Below are 23,711 nucleotides of genomic sequence, written 5' to 3' on the forward strand. Positions count from 1 at the left end.
CAATAGGAGACTCCATGAATGGTCGAAAAGACCACTGAGAGTCAACCAGTACTCTGTCAATGGTGCTTGAAGAGGACTATTTGGACCTCAGATTCTTCGTCAAATGAATCAGTGGGACCATCTGAAGACATGAAGCTAATGTTCTCTGGTTCTATGATTCATTTTTCTGGAGGACCCAGCCAAGCTGGAGAGTCCCTTTATTCATCTAGTGGATTAAACTCTTCAGATTCTTAAAGTGGTTTTGTTTGTTTTCTTTACCACCTCCCTTCCCGCATCATTGAGCTGCATGGATATTTGCTAAGAAAACGTGAAACGTTCCAAGCTAGGGGACTTTTTGGACACAGATTCTGAAACTTCAGTTGCGGGGTTGGCCAGGCAAAGTAGTTGGTTTTCTTCGTGGGGTATGGTAGGAGAGAAGAGAAAAAAAGATCTGCTTTTAATAGGTCAGAACTAACCACAAAGTAATTGGGCCTATAGTCTAATCTAATCATGCTTTTGTTTATTCACTTTCATATAAAAGTCTCTTACGAATGCATTTGAGCACAATATATAATAATAATAATAATACTATTATAACATACATTGTGAGAAACTTTTGAAAACAATAAAATGTCCACCTGAAATAATGCAGTGTTCATAGACATACAAACCCATCGGTCATGCACGTTTGTGCCATTTCTTTAACTAGTGAGTTACAATGCTGAACTGAAAGCATGAAATATATTTTACACACGGAGACTAAAGTCAGTATGAGGCCTAACAAGTGTTATCGGAAGCTTCACATTTGCATAATTTACTACATCAGTTCACATTTTATTATAAAATTCACATTGTTTTATTGTGTTTTTTTGTAATTAATGGGAACATGACATTCCTGCTTAATGGCAGGCAAGAGGCTTTCAAAGTCAGTAGTTTGGGAACACTCAGAAGAACCACCTGCGAGCAAATGTAGTGTTACTGCTTAAACCAAAGCCACAATTATAGTAGAACCCAGTTATAACCCAATTCATGCATACACAGATTTGGATAGAACATGGGTGAAAACTACATCCCATTGCCCCCTACCCCTATCAAACTATACAAAAGTAAAAGCTCAGTATAAACCATTTAGTATCTAATGTGAGAATCCTGTTTCCAAAACTGGTTCACAAAGGGGTTGTGCAGTATTAGCAACTCAGATGGGGAAGAGGGCAGACCTTCTGAATAAAAGCCCACGAATGTCCTCACTGGGGAAGGGGTCGTATGTCTCTCTTAAGCGATGTCCAGGTTATATAATACACAATACAAAAACGTGACAAGAAAAGTCGCAACTCTTAGGCAGAGTTTTCTACACAAATGTAACACCACCATTGGCAGGCAATGTTAGATATATAAATTAATAACTTACAAAACATTACATTATATACATTAAGTAATAAATATACTGTTATAAACAGAAATGGAGGTGTTAGCGCAGAAGGCAGTGCAAGAGAAAGACGGCAGCATCCAATTGAAAACAGGGTAACTGGGTGGAGACTGATGGGGGGAGGGGATAGGATGGGGACCGTGCAGCACCCAGCGGCCCAGGGTTCAGGACACAACACGGTGCGCTGCCTAACGGAGCTGAATTTTACACAGACTGTTACTGTGAACAACACAATTACCCTTTCCTACCTCTTAGTTTGCTCACTTTATTCTGTTTGCAGCACAAGAAGTGAAGTTCTAAGAGGAGAAAAAATACTGCTGTAAGCAGGCAAACAGAGATAAGTTATACGGGCAACCATCAAGCTGAATGGGACAATAAGGGAAGGAAGTAGAATGTGGTTAGAAGCGTGTCCTTTCTATTTGCAAAAGTAACTGTAGGAAAGTGAAAGATATTGCCCAAGAAAGAAGGAAGACCATTTGCTTTCCTTTTTTTTTTTTCCCAGAAAGAGTCAAAAAAGTTTATGTCCACTTTGAACGCTTATCTGTGTAGAAGTTGATACTAAACCCTAGGTATTCAACAGGCATTTTAAAGACGTGAAAATGTTTTACAAAAAAGGCACACAGGTTGGCAGACAAGGGGACAGGTGAGCAGATTTATAAATGAAGTTATTAATCAGTCAGTTCAGTCACTAGAGGGGACAGATTCCCAAAACTTAGTGCAGAAAAATCTCTCAGTTTTGTGTCTTCTATTTTCAAGCCATTCACTCAGGATCTGATCTTGGCCTCCAGTACCAGATAAAGCTTCAGCTCTCCACTAAGCTTGCAGGCAAGGCAAGTCAGCCGTGGAATTTTCTGAACTGCTATCTGCTTCATGGTCTCGCATTCTGGCTCCAAACTCAAGTAACTGGAAAGGCCACATGGCCCTTGTCCCGTGCAAGCCCAGGCCCCCGTGATGGGCTGGCCCTACCATACAGCTGGCATGCTTGTCAAAGGTGGAATGTTCATCTCCACACGGAGAAGGCAATTATGTGTCGATAGGGGACTTGTCTTCTGTCACAATGTCTACATCAGTCCCTCCTAGTGAATCCCTATGTTCAGGATCGATCACGCAAAGTGTCTTTGTGCTGCTGAAATAGTCGTGACCCTCTCCCTCTTTTTCAGGGCCTTCGGAATCCTCCTCTTCAAGGGTCAGTTCAAATTGAAACTTCTCCATCAGACCCTGACAGTCTCTGTTCTGCTCGTCCAGTGGTGGGGAGGGACTCTGTGGTATCATGCTCTGATACCAGTTTCTATTATCTTCTAACGTATCCAGAATGTCCTGGGCATCAGGCTGCACCAGATCTGCCCAGGTCTCCCAGAGTGGATGGACAATGTAGTCAATGAAACCAACCTGGAAGAAAACAAAGTTACACCCCAGTTATTGTGATGGACTCTTGAAAACCTAACAAACTATCCTGGTTTCTAGGTAAAGAAAGAGCCACAACAACCCAAGGGGGATCAATAATAATGGATTCTGTATTTCAGTATATACTACATGGTACACCCTCCCCTGGATCTAATATCCAAGTTATCGCTCTTAAGTCCACAGAGGAAGTACTGTTACCCGCAGTTTACAAAGGAGGAAACTAACACTCACTGAGATGAAATATCTTGTCAGAGATCACAGAGCCTGGAGGAGCTGGAACTTAGCTTCAGCAGTGGAGCTGGAACTTAGGCCCAGTTTTGTCTGATCCCAGAGCCTGTGTTTGTCTCACTATAACTGACTACTTTTCCTTTCACGTGTGCCAGATAAGAAGTCTGGATGTAACCCTGACTGGGAATGACTTTGTCACTACTTGGATTCTGTGAGGCATTCCACAAAGAAGGAAGCTCCAGGTCTAATGAGTTCTGACTCGACATTCTTTTCCTGATAAATTTAAAATATGCCGCTATTCCAAAAGGTAGGGGAGACAGCCCCTGACTACTCTGAAATTTCTCAGAGTGGAAGGCTCTTGTTTGTAGACGAGTATGGTAAAACATCTGAAGATACTTCAAGACCCTAAACAAACAAAGATCCCCTCTGTGGACATGTCTGCAATTGTCTTAGATCCCACAGGGTATAGTCACTTCCATCAGGAGAAAGGAGGGAAAATAAAAACAATTAAGCAGTTCCTTTGCTAGTGTTCCTGTGAATAAATATGAGGCTATGGCTGTGTTATGGTTTACACAGGGGCTATGCATCCTGCATGAGCTGGCTCAGTGGCCTTATGCTGACCTCTCCATTGTCGGACAAACAGGAAACACTGGGGGTGGGGGCAGGTTGTGAGAAAGAATAGGCACAAGTTGAATGAGGGAATGGAATTCCCCTGTCCTGGTCTGGGGAACTGGAGAGATGCTGGGTCCAGATTCCGAGGTAAATGAGCAAGAGCAACTTCTACGTGCCCATGGGACACGATATAGCTATCTTTCCACACTACTGGAAACCTTTCCTTTAACAGCATTCTGTTTTTTGGCAAATCATCTCATAGATCAAAGTTCCTATGTGACTCTTTTGTATCTAGATGTACCTATTATTTATATCTATCAACTTTTATCTATCTATCTATCTATCTATCTATCTATCTACCTATCTATCATTATCTATCATCTATCTATCGACCTATCTATCTCCTCCTCCTCCCTGGTGCTTCCCTAATCTTAACATAACTCACACCAAAGTTGGGACATCTCTGATCTGCATTAGTTACGTGAACTTGTGTGCAGATGATTCAGTTATTTCTCTTGCTTCCACTCACTCCCTTTTCCTCACTTTTACTTCATTATGTGTATTTGATGAATTTTAGAGACTATTTTCAAGGTGTTTTCCAGGGACCTGAAAAAATAAGCTCAAGGCAATGGAGAAAATGGAATCAGCTAAATGCAGTGCGGTCATCTCCTTTCTTCATTTGTTTTGCTTCTGCTAAATGATTGGCACTTTTTTTGAAAGCTAGCCTCTAGCCACTTATTTCCTAGGCCCTGGGTCGGAGAGAGCTCTACAAATCCCAAGAGCACCTAGTCAAGGGCTTTATTGCCAGACTACTCAGACAATGCCTGCTAGAGCTCATCTGCGGGAAACACCAGAGTGGGCCTTGATGTCATGGCAACAGGGAGACCTGTCTACAGTGATGGAGAGTAAAGAGTTCTGGGCGGAGGGTAGCTGGGTCACTAAAGAGCTGGTGAAATGAGCCAGGGGACAGCTTCTCCACCTGATACACTGGGAAAATAGCTGCTCTATCTCACAAAGCTGTTTGGAGGTTCAAATAGGACCACGTAGGGGGAAATGTGTAGAAAATCACATAGAACACCATAAAAATATAAAACACCACTGTTGATAATAAACAGGCATTATTCTAGTTAATTAACTCATTATTCTAATTAAGGCTTGAGGGGATTTGAGTTGGCCCTGATAAGTTAATATTATCGTGCATTTTTAGAGTATATTAGCCTTTTAGAGCATGTTAAACTCATTTGACTGGGTTTCTTTAAGAAACAGCAAAATAATAATTACAAGGGAACTCTGCATCGATATTACAAGTATGTGTAAATTGGGGGGTGGCAGATAGTGGGGAAAGAGGATACACACTAACAAAAAGCCCTCCTAATGTTTTTGTGATAAAGACCTTGAATAGCCTATAGACCCATTCTCAAACATGACTACCTTGCTCAGGTCATTTGTTGCTCTGAAAAACACAACATTTCAGCAGGTCCTGAAGCCTTTGTGGGGATATCGATACTTCTGGTGCTATACACTCTGCAGCTAGAGGTATCTGAGGCATTTCTGCATCCTCTAGACTCCAGCATATTGTCCCTAGTCCTCAGCACATAGGGAATCTGTAGCTCTGGACACGATCAGAAGATGTCAACATGTTCTCAGATGTGGAGAAGCAACCTTGGAAGGGGACACAGGACAGGGCGTCGACTGTGAGGTAGAAGAGGTGTGTAGAATGAAATCCACACTTGACAGTGCACTTGATTATGGAGGGGCAGCAGACCCAGGGTGGGGGAAGCAAGGATGAAGGGTAGAGCTCTTGGATAAGGACAGGGGCAAGAGAAATCTGGAGAGATGGGTGTGGGGAGGTAGTAGCTCTGAGTAGCTCTGAGTTCAGGTCATAGACAACTCCCTAAACTGCTTGAGGATACACAGACCACACTTTGACGGGTTTCTGAGGACTGCTTTGTTTCCACCCTGTGAAACTGAGTATAATGGAGAAGGCAAATGAGTCACGAGTAAAATGGAACTAAATGGGTAGTTGCTTCCTTATAGCTTCAGTAATTTGATAGAACCTTCCAGTTCTACAACGTGCAGAGCTCACAGAAACTTCAAAAATTGCATATTAGATACCTGGGATTTTTCCACAGAAGCTGTGTGCTTATCACACATTGGGCTGATCTCCATTCCCCTCTCCCGCTCTTTGTCTCCCTGCTGGAAGAACTCCTCCATGATGCGGTCTGTCCACTGCCGATATAATTCCAAGGACTTGGTGGGGTTGCTTAGGTCTGCACAGTGTACCATGTTGCGAAGGACCTGAAATCATCAAGTTTTAGAAATCCCAGAAAATCAGGTGTAAATACTACCAGAACATCTCGTTCCTCTTGTATGAGTACACTTGGTACCCAACCCAAGAACACTGTAGTTGCCTTATAATTGTGGTGAGTACACCAAAAAAGCAGTCCTACAATGGTGCTGGCCAGACTTGGTTATTTACCATCACAGGAGTCCCGAAAGGGAAAATGTGTGTCTTCTCAGACTGATAGTCATTGAATGTAAAAACTGGAAGGGACGTTAGAGGTCAAATGCTGCCATCATTTCCCTTCCCCAGTTTGGAAAAAATGCGAAGAATTACTCAAAAGTAGATGTCTTCATATTTTCCACTTGTGGAAAGAGACCAGCTGATGGCAGTTTGTATAATCAAAACAGACCTAACAATCTTCAAGTCAATGGGATTTATATCCAAACACGAGCTTTTGGGCCCAGCAGTCACGTATCCCCTATTACAAATGAATTTTGCCATTTATTTTTAGAACTAAGAAATTCAATAAATAGCGTTATGTTTTTCTTCATAAATTAGAGGATACGCTTGAATGTCCATTTTCCTTGTTCTTAAAGTAAGTCCAAGTTGCAATAGCCAGATATGCGACTAACTGAACGGACGTTTGGTTTCATTTTTTAATTGTTCAATTTAGTTTGGTTTGGCTTTGTGTTAAATCAAAGGCTTTCATCAAATACCTGTATACGATCCGTGTAGTTGTCCAGGAGAAGAACACCTGAACTTGTAACTTTCTTTGTTTCCACCATTGTTTTCAGGTCTGCCAGCAGGCTCATATGTTTGGACATATCAGTTGCTAACACCTAGGGTAGAAATAAAATGAAACTCTCAATAAACTCAGTTCATGGAAGAGAATGGAGTTTCTTGTCCTTGGCAGGGAAAAGTAAGTGAGGGATGTAGAAAGGAAGTCTTACCATGTCGATAACCATTTTCCTGAGTGTCTGGCGTTGCTTCTTGGTGAGATTCTGGAAGATGTCACAGTGTTCTTCTTGCAGCAGTTTGAAACCCACGGCAAGGTGATGGTTTTCCAACACAGATTCATCATTATACATCAAAGCAAGTTCTGAATCTAATAAACAAGGAAAAAGGATGACTTAAGAACAAAGGGGTATAATTCCAATGTTGGCATTACTTCAGTGTGAAATCAGATTTAGTTCTCTCCAAGTGTTAGGAACCAAGATTCACATGTCATTTCTCATCAGAGACACAGTTTCCTCCTCCAAAAGGTAGTAGCCTATTCCCAAGCAAATCATGCTTGTCATAGATATTGGTGCATAAGCTTTCTCTTTGACTAAAATTCATGGTATTTTAAAATTATTTTTCTCCTTCTTCACTCCAGATGAAGAATTCAACATTAGGTAAAGGCATATTTTTATCTCAGTTTGTAGTTTCCTTTATGTCTTCACACACTTTTTTGCTTTGGAAAAGAATAAACTGAAAATGCTACTAAACTTTATCAAATGCATTAGGATTTTCAAACTATCTCACTTTCTTGTAGGTTCCCCGGTTGTCAATTGTGAGTTTTTGATTTTCAAAGATGTTAATAGTGTGAGTGTGGAATCTTGTTTTATCCAAATAATTTAGCTTTTTTTGGAACTTTCTACGAACATGGTAACAAAACATTAATAATTTTCAAGAACAATTTTGATGTCAGATTTTCTGTCCTCTGGCCCTATATCTCAGAAATGGCAAGATCTGCATACCTAAACTGTAGCTTCCAGCCTGCCTTTCACGCAGAAGAGTCATAGACATCTTTCATTAGGCAGAGACATGGTCTGCACTGGAGAATATGGTCAACAAATTCTGAAAGGAACATTTTCTCTTAATAAATAATAATAGCCAAGTGATGGCAATAGGTTCCTAATTGCAGATGTGGTCACTCATATACCATTGCTTTAACTGTGTGCTTTGCCTTACAGTCTCAGAATGGACGGTAGGATATACGAGGTCATTTTAGCATTTCTGCCCTGTTCACCCTGTGATCAATCCCAGATCTGCAAACTGGTTTTGTGGGCTCTAGTGTTGTAGGTGGCTGTAACAGAAAGACCACTTTTCTGTGTGAAACTAACTGGCCCGTATATGGTTTGATTTGTGACACCACATTATTGCCAGCTGATACAATCCAGCAGCCAGGTAGTTGCCCAAAGTTTATATTCTTTCAGTAGAAGAACAAGGTTAAATAAAGAATCTACCCTACACCTAGATTATCCAGATATTCTGATAAAGTAGGACAGAGACTCTTACATAGTAAGTAGCTCAAACATTCCTATAAAACCATCAACACTTGATGTTAATTATGACCACAACTAGATAACCAATATTCTCAGAAGAAAAAGTACTTGCATTTTTAGCATTTAGAAACAGTGCGCTAGCTGAGAAAATTCATGGATTTTATTTTTTAGGATTTATTTATTTATTTTGAGAGAGGGTTCAAGCATGAGCAGGGGAGGGGCAGAGAGAGAGGGAGAGAGAATCCCAAGCAGGCACTGCACTGTCAGCACAGAGCCCTACATGGGGCTCGATCTCATGAACCGTGAGATCATGACCTGAGCTGAAATCAAGAGTTGGACACTTAACTGACCAATCCACCCAAGTGCCCCAAATTCATGGATTTTCACTGCCATGGATACTAAGTATTTTCAGCATGACAAAAGCACTGAGTACAGCTTGAGGTCCTAAGGCTGGACCAGCCTTAAATGTCACTGGGGTCATCTTCACTACTACAAACCAAGCATTCCAGTGCTTCCTTTTAGTTTTATTTCTGTTTAGAGGTTCCCATGCTCAGACACAATATTTGGGCCTGCTTCCTCAGTAGAGAGGGACGCTAGTGGGTCACCATATTCTATGTGAGAGCCCTGCATAACACTGAAAATCATTATCACATTATCCCCAAGCCTTTCCTTGTCCTTACTGAATAATTCCACATCTGTTACTCTTTCCTCACATATTATATTTTCCAAATGTTGAGTACTTTTTATGGCTCCCCTCTGACCCTTTCCAAGTTCTCCACGCAGCTCAAATATTGTGTTGCCGGACTGGACACAGTACCCAGGAAAGGTCTGACTGGCTTGAGTGGAATGGAGGATCACCTCATTATTACCCTTATTGTCATCCATAATGAAAACATTAGGGGGAAAAATGAAGCAATGAATCATACAATCATCTCAAGTGACTGTTCTAGTAGTGAACTCACTTGTGTTGATGAGAAACTGGTTGGAGACTCCAGGGTGATCAACATCATGGATAGCAGCTGCAAAAATGGCGGCCAGAATTTCCAAATCTGTGAAGACAGCCTGCAGAGCGAAACGAGCACATTTAACTCCGTATCCCATTGGCCTGTATCCTGCTTATTCAGCTTCATATTAAAGTATGCATTTCACTCTTGCTGGGAGAAGGACTGTCTGCTGATTTATGTAATGTCTCAATACATTAAATAAATGTAGATTCTATCCATCATCATGTGAAAGGAAAAATGGCTGAAGCCCATACCCACATCAAGCCTGTAGGAAGGCCTTAGCACCATGCTTCAGATGGGGTCTGATGTTTGTTTCTTGGATAAGTGGTCGGGCAGAATGGCGCTTATGTAACACAAGCACACAGAAGTCAAAGAAGCAAGTCAGACTGGCTCTGCTCTGACATATAACAACCTTCATATTTTTAGGCTCAGTAACTTACAGAAGAAAGGCTAAATTCTAAGCTCATAAGATTGGCAATAAGTTATTTCCCAAAGCTAAATTTGTAGTGCGATCAGATGCTTTCATATATTCACTCATTCTTCCATCCGTTCCTTCAATTCTTATCCAGTAATTGTTTACTACGGGCAAGATCTGAGAACATTTTAAGAAGTAAAACTGAATGCCCCACTGCTCTACTCCTTCTTGCCATGTTTTGAAGCCTCCTCCGCCCTGACTTGTACACAATAATTTAAACCTACTATTTGTGTAGGTATATATTCCTTCTGACTAAATGGTCTTTCTCTGCCTGAAATATCTTTCCTCATCCTCTGTGATTACTTAAATCTTCTGATCCTACAAATGCCAGCTCAGCTTCCACCTCTTCCATGAAGACTAATTGCTCAAAGACCCACTGAGCTCTTCCTTCTCTAAACATGTGTGGTCCCTGTGGTCAATTTCTGGCTACACAATAGATATCCTATCAATAACAGTGGGTAGTTGATAAAACGTGTTGGCCCACTCTATAATCCTTATACAGAACATAAAAATAATACTGTTTCTCTCCTTTAGGGGATAAAACAATCTTAGCTCTATGTCACTTCCCCAAGTTTTCTTGGATTTCTTTTCTCAGGAAATATGGAACCCAAGCAATAGACTTGTAGTCAGTTTCATCTTTCTTTACCTTCCAAACCGAATCTGTCAAGGTAGGTAGGGTTGGACAGGGGTTGGCAAGTCCCCTCCTGCATTGAGCCTGCACAGTTTAGAGGTATCTGACTACCATTGCTGTTTGTCAAGGAAGATCATGGTCTGCTGGGCACATTGCTGCTAATGTTGGGGGTATGAAAATGCATTAATCTACGAAGAAAGGAGCCACAGCCACTGTCTAGCAAGATGTCTAGCAAAAGGGAACACTGGTACTCTTTGCTTCAGCATTATTAAATCCTTACTTCCAGATATTCAGTTACTTTTTCTTCAAAAAGCTCATAGAATTGCCTTTATGAATTCTTAGGAGGATAAGTCTGTGGATGCTTATACCTAACAGGAACAATGTAGGACATTTTATATTATATTTCTGTGTTATCTCTCACAGTGCTTGGGATGGTGTGGGCAATTCAGATCAGTACATGCATGTTGGGGATATACTACATACTAGATGATGAACTGGACACTTATCAGATACCGGAGATACAATAAAAAATAAAGCACCCTGTTAATTGCTTAACAATTAAATAATTTTTCAGTTGTGAGAGATGTAAAGAGAGGGTTACGCTGATATTGGGAAGCAGAGTAGAAATGCCTTTCGTTGTTATTAGTAACCCAATTAATAGATGTTATACATAATAAAGAACCAGTTCAAGCAGGTGCAATTATTTCTGTAAATATATTACATGTTGGATAGCTTGTATTTTAAAGAGGATGGGCAGTTATGCAAAACAGATCACAACTACTCACATCTAATGCTGGCGTAGAAAGAAGAACATGGGTTGACTGGGCTACATCAGCAGCATGTAGGCTGTTATGATACGCCACATCAGAATGGTAATGGTCTTCTAAAGTCATCATGTAGGTTACAAATGTATCAGATGAGATTTTGAATGTCTTTAGGAGGTCTCTTTCCTATGTAGTAAAATGGATTAGAAAATAAATAAGTGGATGTCCAAAAATGAAGAAAAGTCAAAGTAAACTGGGATGGAAAAAAAAATCATTAAGAGCCATCTAATTGAATAAGCAATACTCTCTCCTTTTTACTCACCTGGAATATGGCATACATGATGCATGTGAGGGGCCTATTGTGTGAATATCCAGCCACATTGAAGATGTTAAGGCCCCATTTGTTCAGATCTTCCAGCTCCTATGATCAAAATTAGAGGAATTTAGGAATAAGTACAGTTTTATCAGCATATGTCATTATTTTTATTTAGTTTTTGGACAATGGTTGGCTAAGTCTTCAGAGTGTCTATTTAGAGTATTCTAGTTGCATGAAGATTTGAAGATGGAATGGCCTAGGAGGTTGGGTGCCCTCTACATTTTAGTTACATGTTTCTGTATATTTTTTCAGAAAAAGGAGAGTGTGTGTCTAATTTACAGATTTAGTTGTTGACCTGTATTTGCCACATCAGTCCTCAACCAAGCTGTATTCAGAGGTAGCTGCAAGTGGCTAGAAGTCCCTCTGGCTCCATTTCCCTGTCTCTCCTCTTCACTGATCACTGGCCCATTAGTAACAGCTAAAAAACGATCTCAGGGGAACTGCTTTGCCCTTTGGTTATTATCACAAAGGGCCAGGTACGGGAGAGTCAGCTGCTAGAATGTGCAGAAGTTAACCCGACTTTAATGTAAAAGGTCATGAAAAACGCCAACCGCGGATTATTCCATCTTAGAGCTCTTGGGCTACACATAGACCTGGGAGAAACATTATTCAGTCCTGTGTTGTGGGATTATTCCAAGATTATGATTAAAGGAGTAATTTATTCCATTCTGAATTCTTGCCCGGAATAAGGGATCCAGGCTCTCCCCAGGGGCTTGCCCCAGTGTGAGATCAACCTTGCTGTAATGGTATCTCTCAGAAAGTCTCACTGAATGTCTGTTTGCTCACAGCAAGGTCATCGCCTAATGTCACAAGGCCAAGATGAGCTTGGGGTCACCTTAGGCGCCCCACTGGGGGACAGGTGAATTCTTTCTGTGCCTTCCTCCACAGTGGGGTTTGGGCTCTGAGTCAGTGCTATCAATCTTTCTCATTTCTTCTCTGGCTCTGCCAATCAGTGCAGATTCTTCAACTAGTCCTTGGCATATAGTCCTGGATCTGTCCTCTGGGACAATTCAATCCTGTCTGCGGCCTCCCTATGGATTCTCCCTGTGTGTCTTCGGTATAGGATTCTCATTCATGAGGAACTTCCATTTACAAATCCAGCTCAGAATTAAAAAAATAAAAGGTCCTTTGTTGTAGAAAAAGGGTCTTGAATTAGGTGCCCAGCAATGGACAAAGAGGCCACACCAGCCTTCTTATCGTCCAATTTAATAACAAAGCCAGCATGATCACTGCTGTTTTCTAGTAGATAGTTTTGGGCAGCCGCCTGCTGGAGAGCAGAGAACTACATACACCCCCAGCTCATGCATACCTTGGCCAGATGATCTTCATTTTCTGTGTTGACTCCAAAGCGTGAGATGCTTGTATTGTTTAAGCTTGAACTGTGCATCAGTTTTTTCACTCCGCTTATCTGCGTCATGAGCTGTTGCTTTTTCTTTTTCTCTCTGTCCTTCTGGGTGGGTGATGGAATCTCCACATCATTTTGCTTGTCTGCAACAAAGGGAGACAGTTTTCAGCCCACGTGTGCCAATGAGAACCCACTACAATATGCAAAATAACTTCTAATGTCCTGTAATGGATTTTACATCTTATAAAGGACCGCCATACATTATCTCACTTGATCTCCAGGACAATCTGTCAGGTGGATGGGGAAAATAGAATTTTTTGCTCCATTTTATTGCTAAGAAAACTGAGGCCTAGAGGAGCTAAATAAATTGAGCAGTGGCGGAGGCAGGACTCAATCCCATACCTTCTATTTGTAGTGTAATTTAGAATTATACTTCTATATTTTCAAGGGAGGTCATCAGTATTTATATGTCAATTTTTTAAGTAAATAACTTACATGTTTGTATAATAGAAAAGGTTCATGCAGCCAAACTCAGGTGCATAAAAACTTTATGTTCTGCTCATTCGATTATATTTGTATTAATTTTTTTAATTTAAAAAACCCACACAACTTTAACTGGATATGACATCATTTCAGCGTAGATGAGCAGTATATAAGTGAGGTAAACAAATGGTTTGTAATCTTCAAATAAATATGTTAAACATTGGCTTATTACACCACCATTTGAGGTTTAGAGGAAAACTATATCAGTTTTACTTCATGCTTTATTTGTATTCATTCTACTAATTAATAATAAACAATGCCTCTCGTTTATAACAGACATTAGATTTATTAAAATATTTATGCTTGTTAAATATTTATGCTGACCTCATTTAATCATTAAAAAAAAAATTCTGCCACAACAAGGTAATAGCAGAGGAAGGATTAGCGACGAAAACATCTACCTTCCTATAGAGGTTCTTTCCTCTATTTCATGCTATTAAAAGTATCAGCAACCGAATATTCCATTTCACTTCACAGGGTCCTTTATCCTGAGTACTTCCAAAAAATGCACAAATTCTTTCAGGCCACAGGGATGCTTGTGTGTGCACTGAGGCAGTAATTTATTAAATTGCTTCAACAGCTACTTCATTGAACTAAATGACACCCTGTGGCTGAAAGAGTTAATGCAGCTTTCCCAAGGTCCTGCATCCATCTCTGCTTGTTACAGTAAAAATGAGGACAAAGACAACTTCTCTATTTGAAAATGACATGGTTCCAGATGGCATGCTGGGACCCAGACTATTTGCTTTCAACTCTTGCAAGATGATGGCATAGTCACATGTTTTCCCCAGAGACCTCTGCCTGCTTCCAGGGCCCCGTGGACAACTCATCAAAGCAAAGCAAGCACAGGGAGACAGAAGCAGTGCCATGGACGCATCAACACCGGGAGCAGAGGTATTCTCTGTCCCTAGTGTCCCCTTATTATCTTCAGATGCCAGAAGCTCCTAGACTCATCTGTCTATGACTTTTGCCTAGGCAAGAATTTTAGTGGTCATTTCAGTTGGTTTAGGGGTTTCCAACCTGGTTCAGCATCAGAAGCACCCAGGGAACTTTAGAAAAATATGAGCCCCACCCAGTCCTACTGAATTAGTATTTTTAAAAAGGCTTCCTAAGTGACACTGACGATCAGAGCCAGGTTTGGGAACCAATAATAATCCCACACCCTCACTTTTCAGATGAAGTCAGCAATCTGCCCAAGCTCAAAGGGCAATTTATTCAACAGATATTTATTTTGCAATTACTCAGTTCCAGACACAGTGACTTAATAGCATACATGGAACCCAGGCCCTGAGGTTCCTGTTACAAATTTCTTTCTGGTCTCACAATCTCTGGCAAAAAACCCACTATATATCATATTATTCTTGACATTACTTTTCTCTCTGTCACTTCACTCCTAATAATTACTACTTCTTGCTAGAACGAAAGGCCACAATAGCCTGTCCCTTTCCCAACGACAGTGCTTTGCCATTCCTCATGTCTGATTAAAGAGACTGTTAGATTCCCCTATGCTGCTGCAGATGTAAAAAGCTCTAGTGGGACCGGCAGCTTTCCCCTGTGTTAACTAAAGATTCCTTGCAGCAGCCAGTAATTGAGCTGAACCACTACTGTGTCTGGAACATTACAATAAAGAAGAAAGTCATTATTCACAGATAGCACCAACTTGACACTAATGGGTGTTTCCCTGTACAGGCACTGGGACAACTGACAGGCTTCCCTATTCCTATTCTGAATTCCTCTGTTAAAAGCTCAGCCGGTGTAATGTAGAAATAACCTGAAACACAGACTTAAAGAATCGCCATAAACACAGTGAATTTACACTTACAGAACAGTTAGAATACAGTGGAGAAATAGTGGATAAGCATAAAACAAATAAAAAAAAACAACAGATGCAAAAAATGGTCATGTCAAAACTCTGCTAATGGCATAACTGGAGGTGTTTTTCTTACTAGAGCACAGCATTTAATCATGCAAAATTTCTAAATTCTTTTCCTTGCATCGTGGAAATTCCATGTTCTACTCTTTGAGACACAGTAGGGGATTTAAAAGAATGACTTTTCTCTGTTTGTAAAAATATTTACTAAATTATAATATCATATCTAGATATCTTGCTTTACCTACGTTTCCTCCCTGTAGTTCCTGTTTCACTTCCTCTCACTTCTCCAAGCAACCTGGAGCTCATGATCCTATAAGCATCAGTAAGTGCCTGGTTGGAAAATGGACTTTTGCTGCCTTCCAACTCCTCCATCTAGACACCGTCCTTTAGATGGAAACAGCACAAGTTTCACAGATCACTGGAGTAAGGGATCCCCTCCTTCCCAGATGATGCATTTTAACGTTCAATGACTCTTACTGTAATAATGCTCTTTAATTTTCACTTAAAGCGCTAAGGTCTTCTCATATTTTGCTAAGATGGTTGCCGTGCTCTGATAAGACCCTCTTATATTACTGGGAACTGTTAATAAACATATTTTATTTTTTAGGTCCAACAATCTTGATTCCTACAGACTGTTCTCCGAAAGAATATACCTATTATGTAAATGCCCTTAAACGTGACGGTCTGAGTTCCTAACAGCCTTCTTTCCTAGTTAAAGAAGTGACAGGGTATTTAGGTCTGGGAGTCAAGAGGGCAAAGCCTTAGCTCTGGCTCAGGAACAGAATAGCCAGGTCATCTTGACTAGGTTCCTTTGCCCTTCTGAGCCTGCTTTCTCTCTAGTAAAATGGGGGAATTGGACGACAAGACCATGAGGGTCCTTTGTGGATCTGACAGTTTACAAAGAAAGATGCATTCATGCTTCTTCTCCAGGGACATTCACCCACAAGACAGGATTCAGAGTTCCATGTCTTGCATTTGCAGTTTGGAAGCAAGTCTGGTTTGTTTGTTTGCTTTTCGCGATTGTCAAATTGCAAGCCTACAGTCTATTACAGAGAATCCAGACTGCCAGGTATGTCTTAACAGAACTGAAAGACTCAGTCTGTAGCACAGTCCTAGAATGGTAGAGTTGGAAGGGATCTGGATGCCATCTATTCCAGTGCTCCCATTGTAAGATGAGGCAAATAATGTATCTTTGTTTATATGACTGATTTTTTTCTCCCTATATTTTCCCAAGAATATTTAAAATTTTAATCTGTCTGGTCTGTTTGATCAGGTCTACTTTGCGCACACACACACACACACACACACACCTTCCTAAGGCTGAGTCTATGAGAATTGAGATTCTAACACCTTCCCCAACAACTTGTTCTTGATAATTTAATTTTTTGGACTAATGAGAAGCAAAAATTGCTTTTCCTCAACAGATGTGCCAAATGGCAAATGAAATATTCAAGAGAGAGTTGACCTTTGCCTGTTCTTGAGACACACAATGTTGATCCTGAGAGCTCATCTTTAATATCTTATCAGCTTTCTCACTTAATAGCCTATGATGATAAGAAAGATTAGTATGCTGAACAATTCTTGCCTTCCTTGGCAAGCTGATGGTGAAAGGGACTACAAGTGTAAGACAGCTGCCTCTGCACAGTCTCGGATGACAAAGGGCTCATGCCACCTTATTCCAGTCCTGAGAGTCTCTTCTGAGAAGACAGATAAGCCCTGGCATTCTATTTTTTTTTTAAGTTTTTTAATGTTTATTTATTTTTGAGAGAGAGGGAGACAGAGACAGAGCGTGAGCGGGGGAGGGACAGAGAGAGAGGGAGACACAGACACAGAATCTGAAGCAGGCTGCAGCCTCTGAGCTGTCAGCACAGAGACAGACCGACACAGGGCTCGAACTCACAAACCATGAGATCATGACTTGAGCCGAAGTCGGATGCTTAACCAACTGAGCCACCCAGGCACCCCAGCTTTGGCATTTTAAAATGCAATGTTTATGAGCACAAAAATGAGTTCTTGCACTAATCAAGATTTTCTTCTTCTCTCCCATAGTCATTAACCTGGAGAATGTATGACTGTAACTGGGTGTTGCACAGAGCAGAGCACATTTGAAATGGACAGTGGAGGATGACTGTCTTCAAAGGAATGAAGGGGGTTAATGCATAAGAAAAGGATCAGTATATAGCACTTTGTGTTCAGTTAGATGCTAGGTCTCCTTGGAGCTGGGATATATGAAAATTCTTCTCCTTTGTTCCTTGACCAAAGTGTTGTAACCGCAGCTGGAGAGAACCAGGTGCCGAAGGCACCCACATACTGGAAACAGTTGGAAAAGCACTTGTTAATCGTGCCTCTGCCCGTCCGCTGCAGAGCACTGCCCTGAGCTCTGCACTGGGCTGATCAGAGATTGATTGGCTGACAGCAGAAACTGCTCTGGCATCAGAGAAACAGGACTGAGTTGTTTGTTTTTTTTTTTTTTTTAAATAAAACCAGAAGAGGTGTGTGTTTCCATAAGGCCCCAAAGCAAATGTTCATGGATTTAATGATGTGTAGCTATGCCAAAAAGAAGGGAGGTGTGATGTTCAGCTGTAAGAATGGTTCATTTCCCTGCATAGTGGAGTTTGGTAAAGGAGCATAATTCAGCAGTATTTGAAAGTCAACAGAATCAGAATCTAGATGCTACCCATTTACCTTGAAGGACAGATTCGCCTATCCCACATATCTTTATTAAAGAAAAAAGTAATCCAAATACGGTCACTATATCACCATACAATAGAATGGCTTTAAACATGAGCTCAGAAATCCCTAGTATCACACAGGATGCCTGACAGTAGTTGAGGATCTTTGATGCAAATCTTTTCTGTCAGTGTCATGAGTTAAATACCAGCAATGTGACAACAGAGCACAATAGATCAAAACATCAGATTGGGAAGATAAGGATGCAGCTTGCAGAAACCCAAATCTTTCAGAGATGTGAACATTCTTTTCTTTCCATTTATCTTTATGAAATAACTCAGCAAAGCAATAGTAAAATTATTTCCAAAGCTTATTCCTCTGGGCCAAATCACCACACAGTTATTCTCCAACCACATCTCTTACAAACCACCTAAGAGGAAATCTTTTTTTTTTTTTTAACGTTTTTTATTTATTTTTGGGACAGAGAGAGAGACAGAGCATGAACGGGGGAGGGGCAGAGAGAGAGGGAGACACAGAAGTGGAAACAGGCTCCAGGCTCTGAGCCATCAGCCCAGAGCCCGACTCGGGGCTCGAACTCACGGACCGCGAGATCGTGACCTGGCTGAAGTCGGACGCTTAACCGACTGCGCCACCCAGGCGCCCCGAGGAAATCTTTTGCTCAAAGCCCACTTATTGGCAGAATTTAAAGAATACCATGTCAAAAGAGCCAATAGGGTGGCCCCTCAGATTTAGATGACTGAACACCCGCCCCCACCCCACCTTTCAGATGTCTTGGCCATGATGGAAGGGGGTGGGTGGATAAGGGGTGACCTGAGGTTCAAAGAAATACAATTAGCCTATAATAACCTTCTGTCTTTGATGGGTATTTTCAGTCTTTTCTTCTGTTTGTAACATCTTTCTGCTAGTTTTTTTTAACCTTAAATGTTGTCCTTAGTTCTTACTGAAAATGGCTTTTTCTGTAACTTCACCCCATTCCAGACTCACACAGGGATGTCACTGATGGGTTGCAGAGATTAATACTGAAAAATCTCAATTACGAAACAGGTTTCCCAGTTAATATCTTACCTAAGAAAGTATTTGAAATGTATTCAGAAACCTGGTTCCCTGATCGGCTCATCTCTGAGAGGTGTGTCAGCTCCCGGTTCAGCATTCTCTTGAACTGTGTGAAGAAGAAAAATGTGTTAACCACCTAAAAAAATAGCAAATGATCACTTCAGATATTTTCAACTTTACTAAGAACCAAGAGATTGGAGGAGCAGGTATCATTAAATAAATGATACTGTTTCTGCAAAGTACAAAGCCTCCTTAATGTGAAATCATTCCAACGTCACCTTAGGGAAAAGAGGTTTTCTTAAGATTTGTTAGAATTAACATCTGATTTCTTTTGAAGACGCAAACGTAGGAAAAGGGATTTTAATAGAAGTCATGATAATTTCACTTGAAAATGTAACAACTTTTAAAATATATTTATTGGAAATTAACTCGAAAATACCATGTGAGAGGATATATATGTAAAAAGTTTAGGAGAAAACTGAGGAAAAAAAGATGCATCCTTTACAAATAGAGCTGCATAAAGAGAATAGAATTAAAATACAGCACAGTCTATTTACATACAATGTAATATAACATGCTGTTATTTTACACTAAGCAGCCTCAGTGGGCTCAGTGACAACACAAATGAAATCATTACAGATGTTTGCTACTTCACAGAAAGCGTACAGATGTAAATGTTTCACATTCTATCAAAGACACATAACAGAATCAAATTAACCCACCTTGATGTAACCCCAAGATACAGATAACAAATAGTTTGCCTCAGGCATTTTGGAAAGCTCTCCTCGCCACAATCCACAAATCCCTTGGAAAGAATTCACTGTTCTGAGAGAGCAGTCCCGAGAAAGGAATGGGGAAAGCCTTGCAGGTTCAGTGGTAAAATAATCAAAGCTTATAAAAGACAAAGTCTCCAAAATTTAGGGCATTTCCTAATCCAAACAAAGCCCATCTTCACACTCCATTCTTACAAGAAGCCTACGCTCCCTGCTTCTTTCCTGGCAGAGAGAGTAATGAAATCAGGAATTGCACGAAGGAGCAAGAGCCTGTCTAAATGTATTCAGCTGGCTGGTTTGCAGCCCTTATGAATTATGAATAGTCCTGGTGGCCGAAGGGGTTTCCACTCTAGATTAGTCCTGCTCAGCTGAACTCTGCAAGGAAGGAGCAATTCTTCTTTCCTGTGGGGTTGCCAGACTGGGAAACACAGCCATCTTTTAAAAAGGAGAAGATTAAAATGGAGGAAGCCCCATGAATATTTAAGTAAATCCGAAGTCCCTACCCTCCCCCATTTCAACTAGGTGTTCTTAACCCTCTCTCCACTGCAGAGACCGCCCTCTCTGCACTCAGCCACTCTAACGTTTTCAAAGTGATGGTGCATTGGATTCATTTACTTTCTAAGCATTTTTTAAAAACTGAGAACAGGTTAGAACTGTGGCTGTCTTCAGACTAGGCTTTCAGAACACAAGTACTTTTTTAAAAGCTAGCTTTTTGGAGGATTTTTTGCACACCAACAGTGTGTGCCGATGCATTCAGCCTTCTTTCACAATCAAACAGGAATAGAATTCACTCACTTCATTTAAAAAATCATTTGCAGAATGCCATTTTCTCCACTGCATCAGCTCACTAATATGCATATTAGATTGCATTCGACAAATGAATTAAACACATTTCACCTTTTCAATCTAGGATCTGGAATGTGTTAGGAAACGTAAGCTATCATTTGCTGCAGGCATGGTGAATTTTTTTGGGTTATGAATGACTATGCTGTTTTGGTATTTTAGTGTTAAACATCTTCTAATTCATGTTAGAAATATCTAGGAGTTAAATTAATTTTCATTTCATTCTAGCAATCTAGGACATGTTGAGAAAGTCATTCCCTTCCTGTAGACTCTCTCAATCTCTCTCTCTCCCTCCCTCCCTCCCTTCCTCCTCCGCCCCCTTTCCCATGTCAGCATTAGACAGCACAGGCTAGAGGAAAGTCTAAGACCAGAGCCCTAATGCAGTGAGCTTCCTAGGCCCATCCCACCCCCCTTCTTCTCCCTCCTCTCTGTTACCCCACCCTTGGACTCCCAGAAGTTCAAGTACAGCATGTTAAAGCAATAGCAAAGCACCATGGCAACAGCCCCCACACGCAATTGGCTCTCTTTCCTGTGAGGCATTCTCCTTTCAAATGAGCATCCTGCACCAACAATGGCTTCACTTCAAGCATCCAAGCCCCTGTCATGCCACTGCCTGTGCCCAGGAGACCCAGCCTTTCTAGCTGAAGGCAACGCAGCTTAGCATTGTTGCCTCCCGGCCCACCGCACTCCGCTTTGTCCTCAAAGAGGTTCTGGGGAGCCCTGCTTGCGTATGTGTGTTTTCCCACGATACAATATATTAGTAACAATAACCAGGGATCCCTGGGTCAATGGTCTCAGCCAGTGTATTTTAGCTACTGAACCTCTATGCAGTTTTGAACGCCAGGTGAATTGTGTAAGTTCTAAGCTATTTATTTTTTTAAGACATACCTACTTGGTCATGATGGCCTCTCATTTTTACTTCTCAGAAGTCAGGCACTTACACTAAAGACTTAGAAGCTGGAAAAGGCAGGATTCTATGCTCTGATTAAGCAGCTAAGTTCTGGCAAAGGAGGAAACTTAACTTGAAGCACTGTAAAAATATCTTGAAAAAAAGCACATAGACAGATGATTCCTTTAACTATATCTCTGCATAAGACTTAGCCAAATGTAACATTCAAACACCCCATCCTCATTTTGGTTCCTTTGGCCTGTGAAATACTTAGGAAGATTTTAGACTCAATCACATTTGTACTAGATCAAACAAAACCATTTTATCATGTATTAGATAAATATTTATTGAACATCTAAAACATACCAAGCAAAGCATTAAAGATAGAGCAGAAAAAAAAAAAAAAAGGAGGGGGAAACCCCTTTTAATGCTTTTAATGAACTTCTATCCTAGTAGAAATAGTCAGATGAAGTAAGGCATGTGAGTTAACCACAACAGTTAACAGTCTGGACAGAGAGGGGCTGGTTCTTTATTAGTCATATTGGCTCCTTAGCTCAGAATATAGAAGCAGGTAGAAATTCAATAATAAAAGTCTCAGAAGGGAAAAACTTTTCTCCTTCCTCTCTTTCTTTGACCTTCCATTGCCACAAAATCCTGTTGGGATATACTGCCATTCAGGCTCAGTGTGGGGGCAGGGAAGTGCCTCTCAGCTACAGGGCTGAGAATAAGCCAAACTCCTCACCTTTCCTGTATTGCTTAGGGAAGGAGTAAGCTACAGAAGAAGCGAGAGATGAATATCACCTCCCTCCTTCTCATGCTTACAGATGGCCAATGCCACCAAAAACAAAGTCGTCCTGAGGTAACCATAAAACACATTAACTCGATGAAGTACGCAAATGGAGGTCACGCCGGGTCAGAAGCTGACCCAGTCCTAAAATGTTGCTTAGCAACAACCTGTGGTTTTCCTCCTCCATAAGGGAGGGCCCAACCACACTGACTAAGGCGATCATCGCTCTCATCAAAAAGCATTTATGACGAGACCACTTATGTTGGGCTCTGTATAAACTAAGAAAGGCAGACCTGGCCTTCAAGGAGCAGACAGGGCTATCTTTTACATTCTAATAAGGTAGAGGACAATTAGAATGGTTTGTGCTGGCCTGTGTGATGAAACACACCGAGGAGTGGAGCGGGATATGAACTGTGCTTGAGATACGCAGGCCGAGGAGACAGTTGGAGAATTTGGCTTAGTTGGATTTTCAGGGTCAGACTCCCATATGAAGGCTATTTCTGTTGAGCCAGAGACAGCCACAATGTAGTACACAAATCCTTTCATTCTTAGCTCTCTTAACAGTCCTGTGAAGTCACTTCACCTCTCATACATAAAATGAAAATGATGCATGGTTTTCGGCCCTCAGCCTTTCAATCCGAACCTGTCATGATTCTACGATAAGTTCTGTGGCAGCCTCCCACAGTCTGGACACGATACTTACCAGCAACTGATATTTCCCAGAAAATAAAACTCTCTCAACACTACTGAGAAAAACAACCCAAATTGGAAATGCTTCAGTCTGTAAGAATAAGTCACCAGCAACAGAAAAGAAGCATTTCTCATGCCTCCAGTTTGATACTCTAAGACTCTTGGAATCTCCCTGTCTACTTAGCGAGTTGTGTGTTCCGCCCAGATAGGAAGGTAAAACAGCTATACTGAGTGAAACTGTGTCCCAAGCAGTTACAGGATTGAAAGGGAATGGACATTATTTACTTTGTCAAATGCAGTAGAGAAATCCACAAACAGGAGTGCACTATGTCAAAGATAAATGTGTCTTTACTACCTAATGTACACAGATCCTATTTTTCTGTTAAGAATCTGCCCTCACAAGAAAACCCTGTTAAAGCCTACCTAGAAATAATGTCCCCAGAGGAAATGGCTAGAGCCCCTTTTGAGCACAGACAAGCAGTTTGTGAATGGACCCTTAGTAACACAAATTCCTCCAAGGCCTCCTAAAGCTTACGCCCAACACTAGATTTGCGAACACCGCTAGAAATTGCAATTATTTTTTGAAAATGGAAAAAGATATTATTCTCTGTAAGTGATTTAATCTTGCTTGCCTAGGATATATCTTCTTTATAAAATCAAAGGTGAATGTTTTCAAATAGGCTACCTTTCAGAGTGGGAAGTTATTTAAAATACATAATAGCAAAGGCTGAAATTCAATTACACTTGATAGGTACATTTTGTTTTATGAGTTTA

The 23,711-nt window shown here is 40.9% G+C and overlaps 1 protein-coding gene across 5 annotated transcripts in view; it reads right to left on the reverse strand.

Annotated features, from left to right (window-relative positions):
* Positions 1-477: 477 nt before the first annotated feature.
* PDE4B (phosphodiesterase 4B) overlaps positions 478-23,711 on the reverse strand; it is a 528,592-nt gene continuing 505,358 nt past the window's right edge. For 4 of the 5 annotated variants that reach the window (XM_058717087.1, XM_058717086.1, XM_058717088.1 and 1 more), the window contains 9 exons: positions 18,968-19,061; positions 12,760-12,938; positions 11,397-11,495; positions 11,096-11,260; positions 9,163-9,262; positions 6,884-7,038; positions 6,650-6,772; positions 5,765-5,947; positions 478-2,794 (listed from right to left, as the gene is read on the reverse strand). In XM_058717087.1, coding sequence (XP_058573070.1) covers positions 2,429-2,794; positions 5,765-5,947; positions 6,650-6,772; positions 6,884-7,038; positions 9,163-9,262; positions 11,096-11,260; positions 11,397-11,495; positions 12,760-12,938; positions 18,968-19,061 — 1,464 coding nt within the window. In that variant the 3' untranslated portion in view covers positions 478-2,428. Of the gene's footprint in view, positions 2,795-5,764; positions 5,948-6,649; positions 6,773-6,883; positions 7,039-9,162; positions 9,263-11,095; positions 11,261-11,396; positions 11,496-12,759; positions 12,939-18,967; positions 19,062-19,677; positions 20,818-23,711 lie in introns of those variants that run through there. The other variant, XM_058717090.1, reaches the window with a different exon arrangement.

This window comes from Neofelis nebulosa, chromosome 2 (assembly GCF_028018385.1).
Source record: "Neofelis nebulosa isolate mNeoNeb1 chromosome 2, mNeoNeb1.pri, whole genome shotgun sequence".
Taxonomy (NCBI): Eukaryota; Metazoa; Chordata; class Mammalia; order Carnivora; family Felidae; genus Neofelis; species Neofelis nebulosa.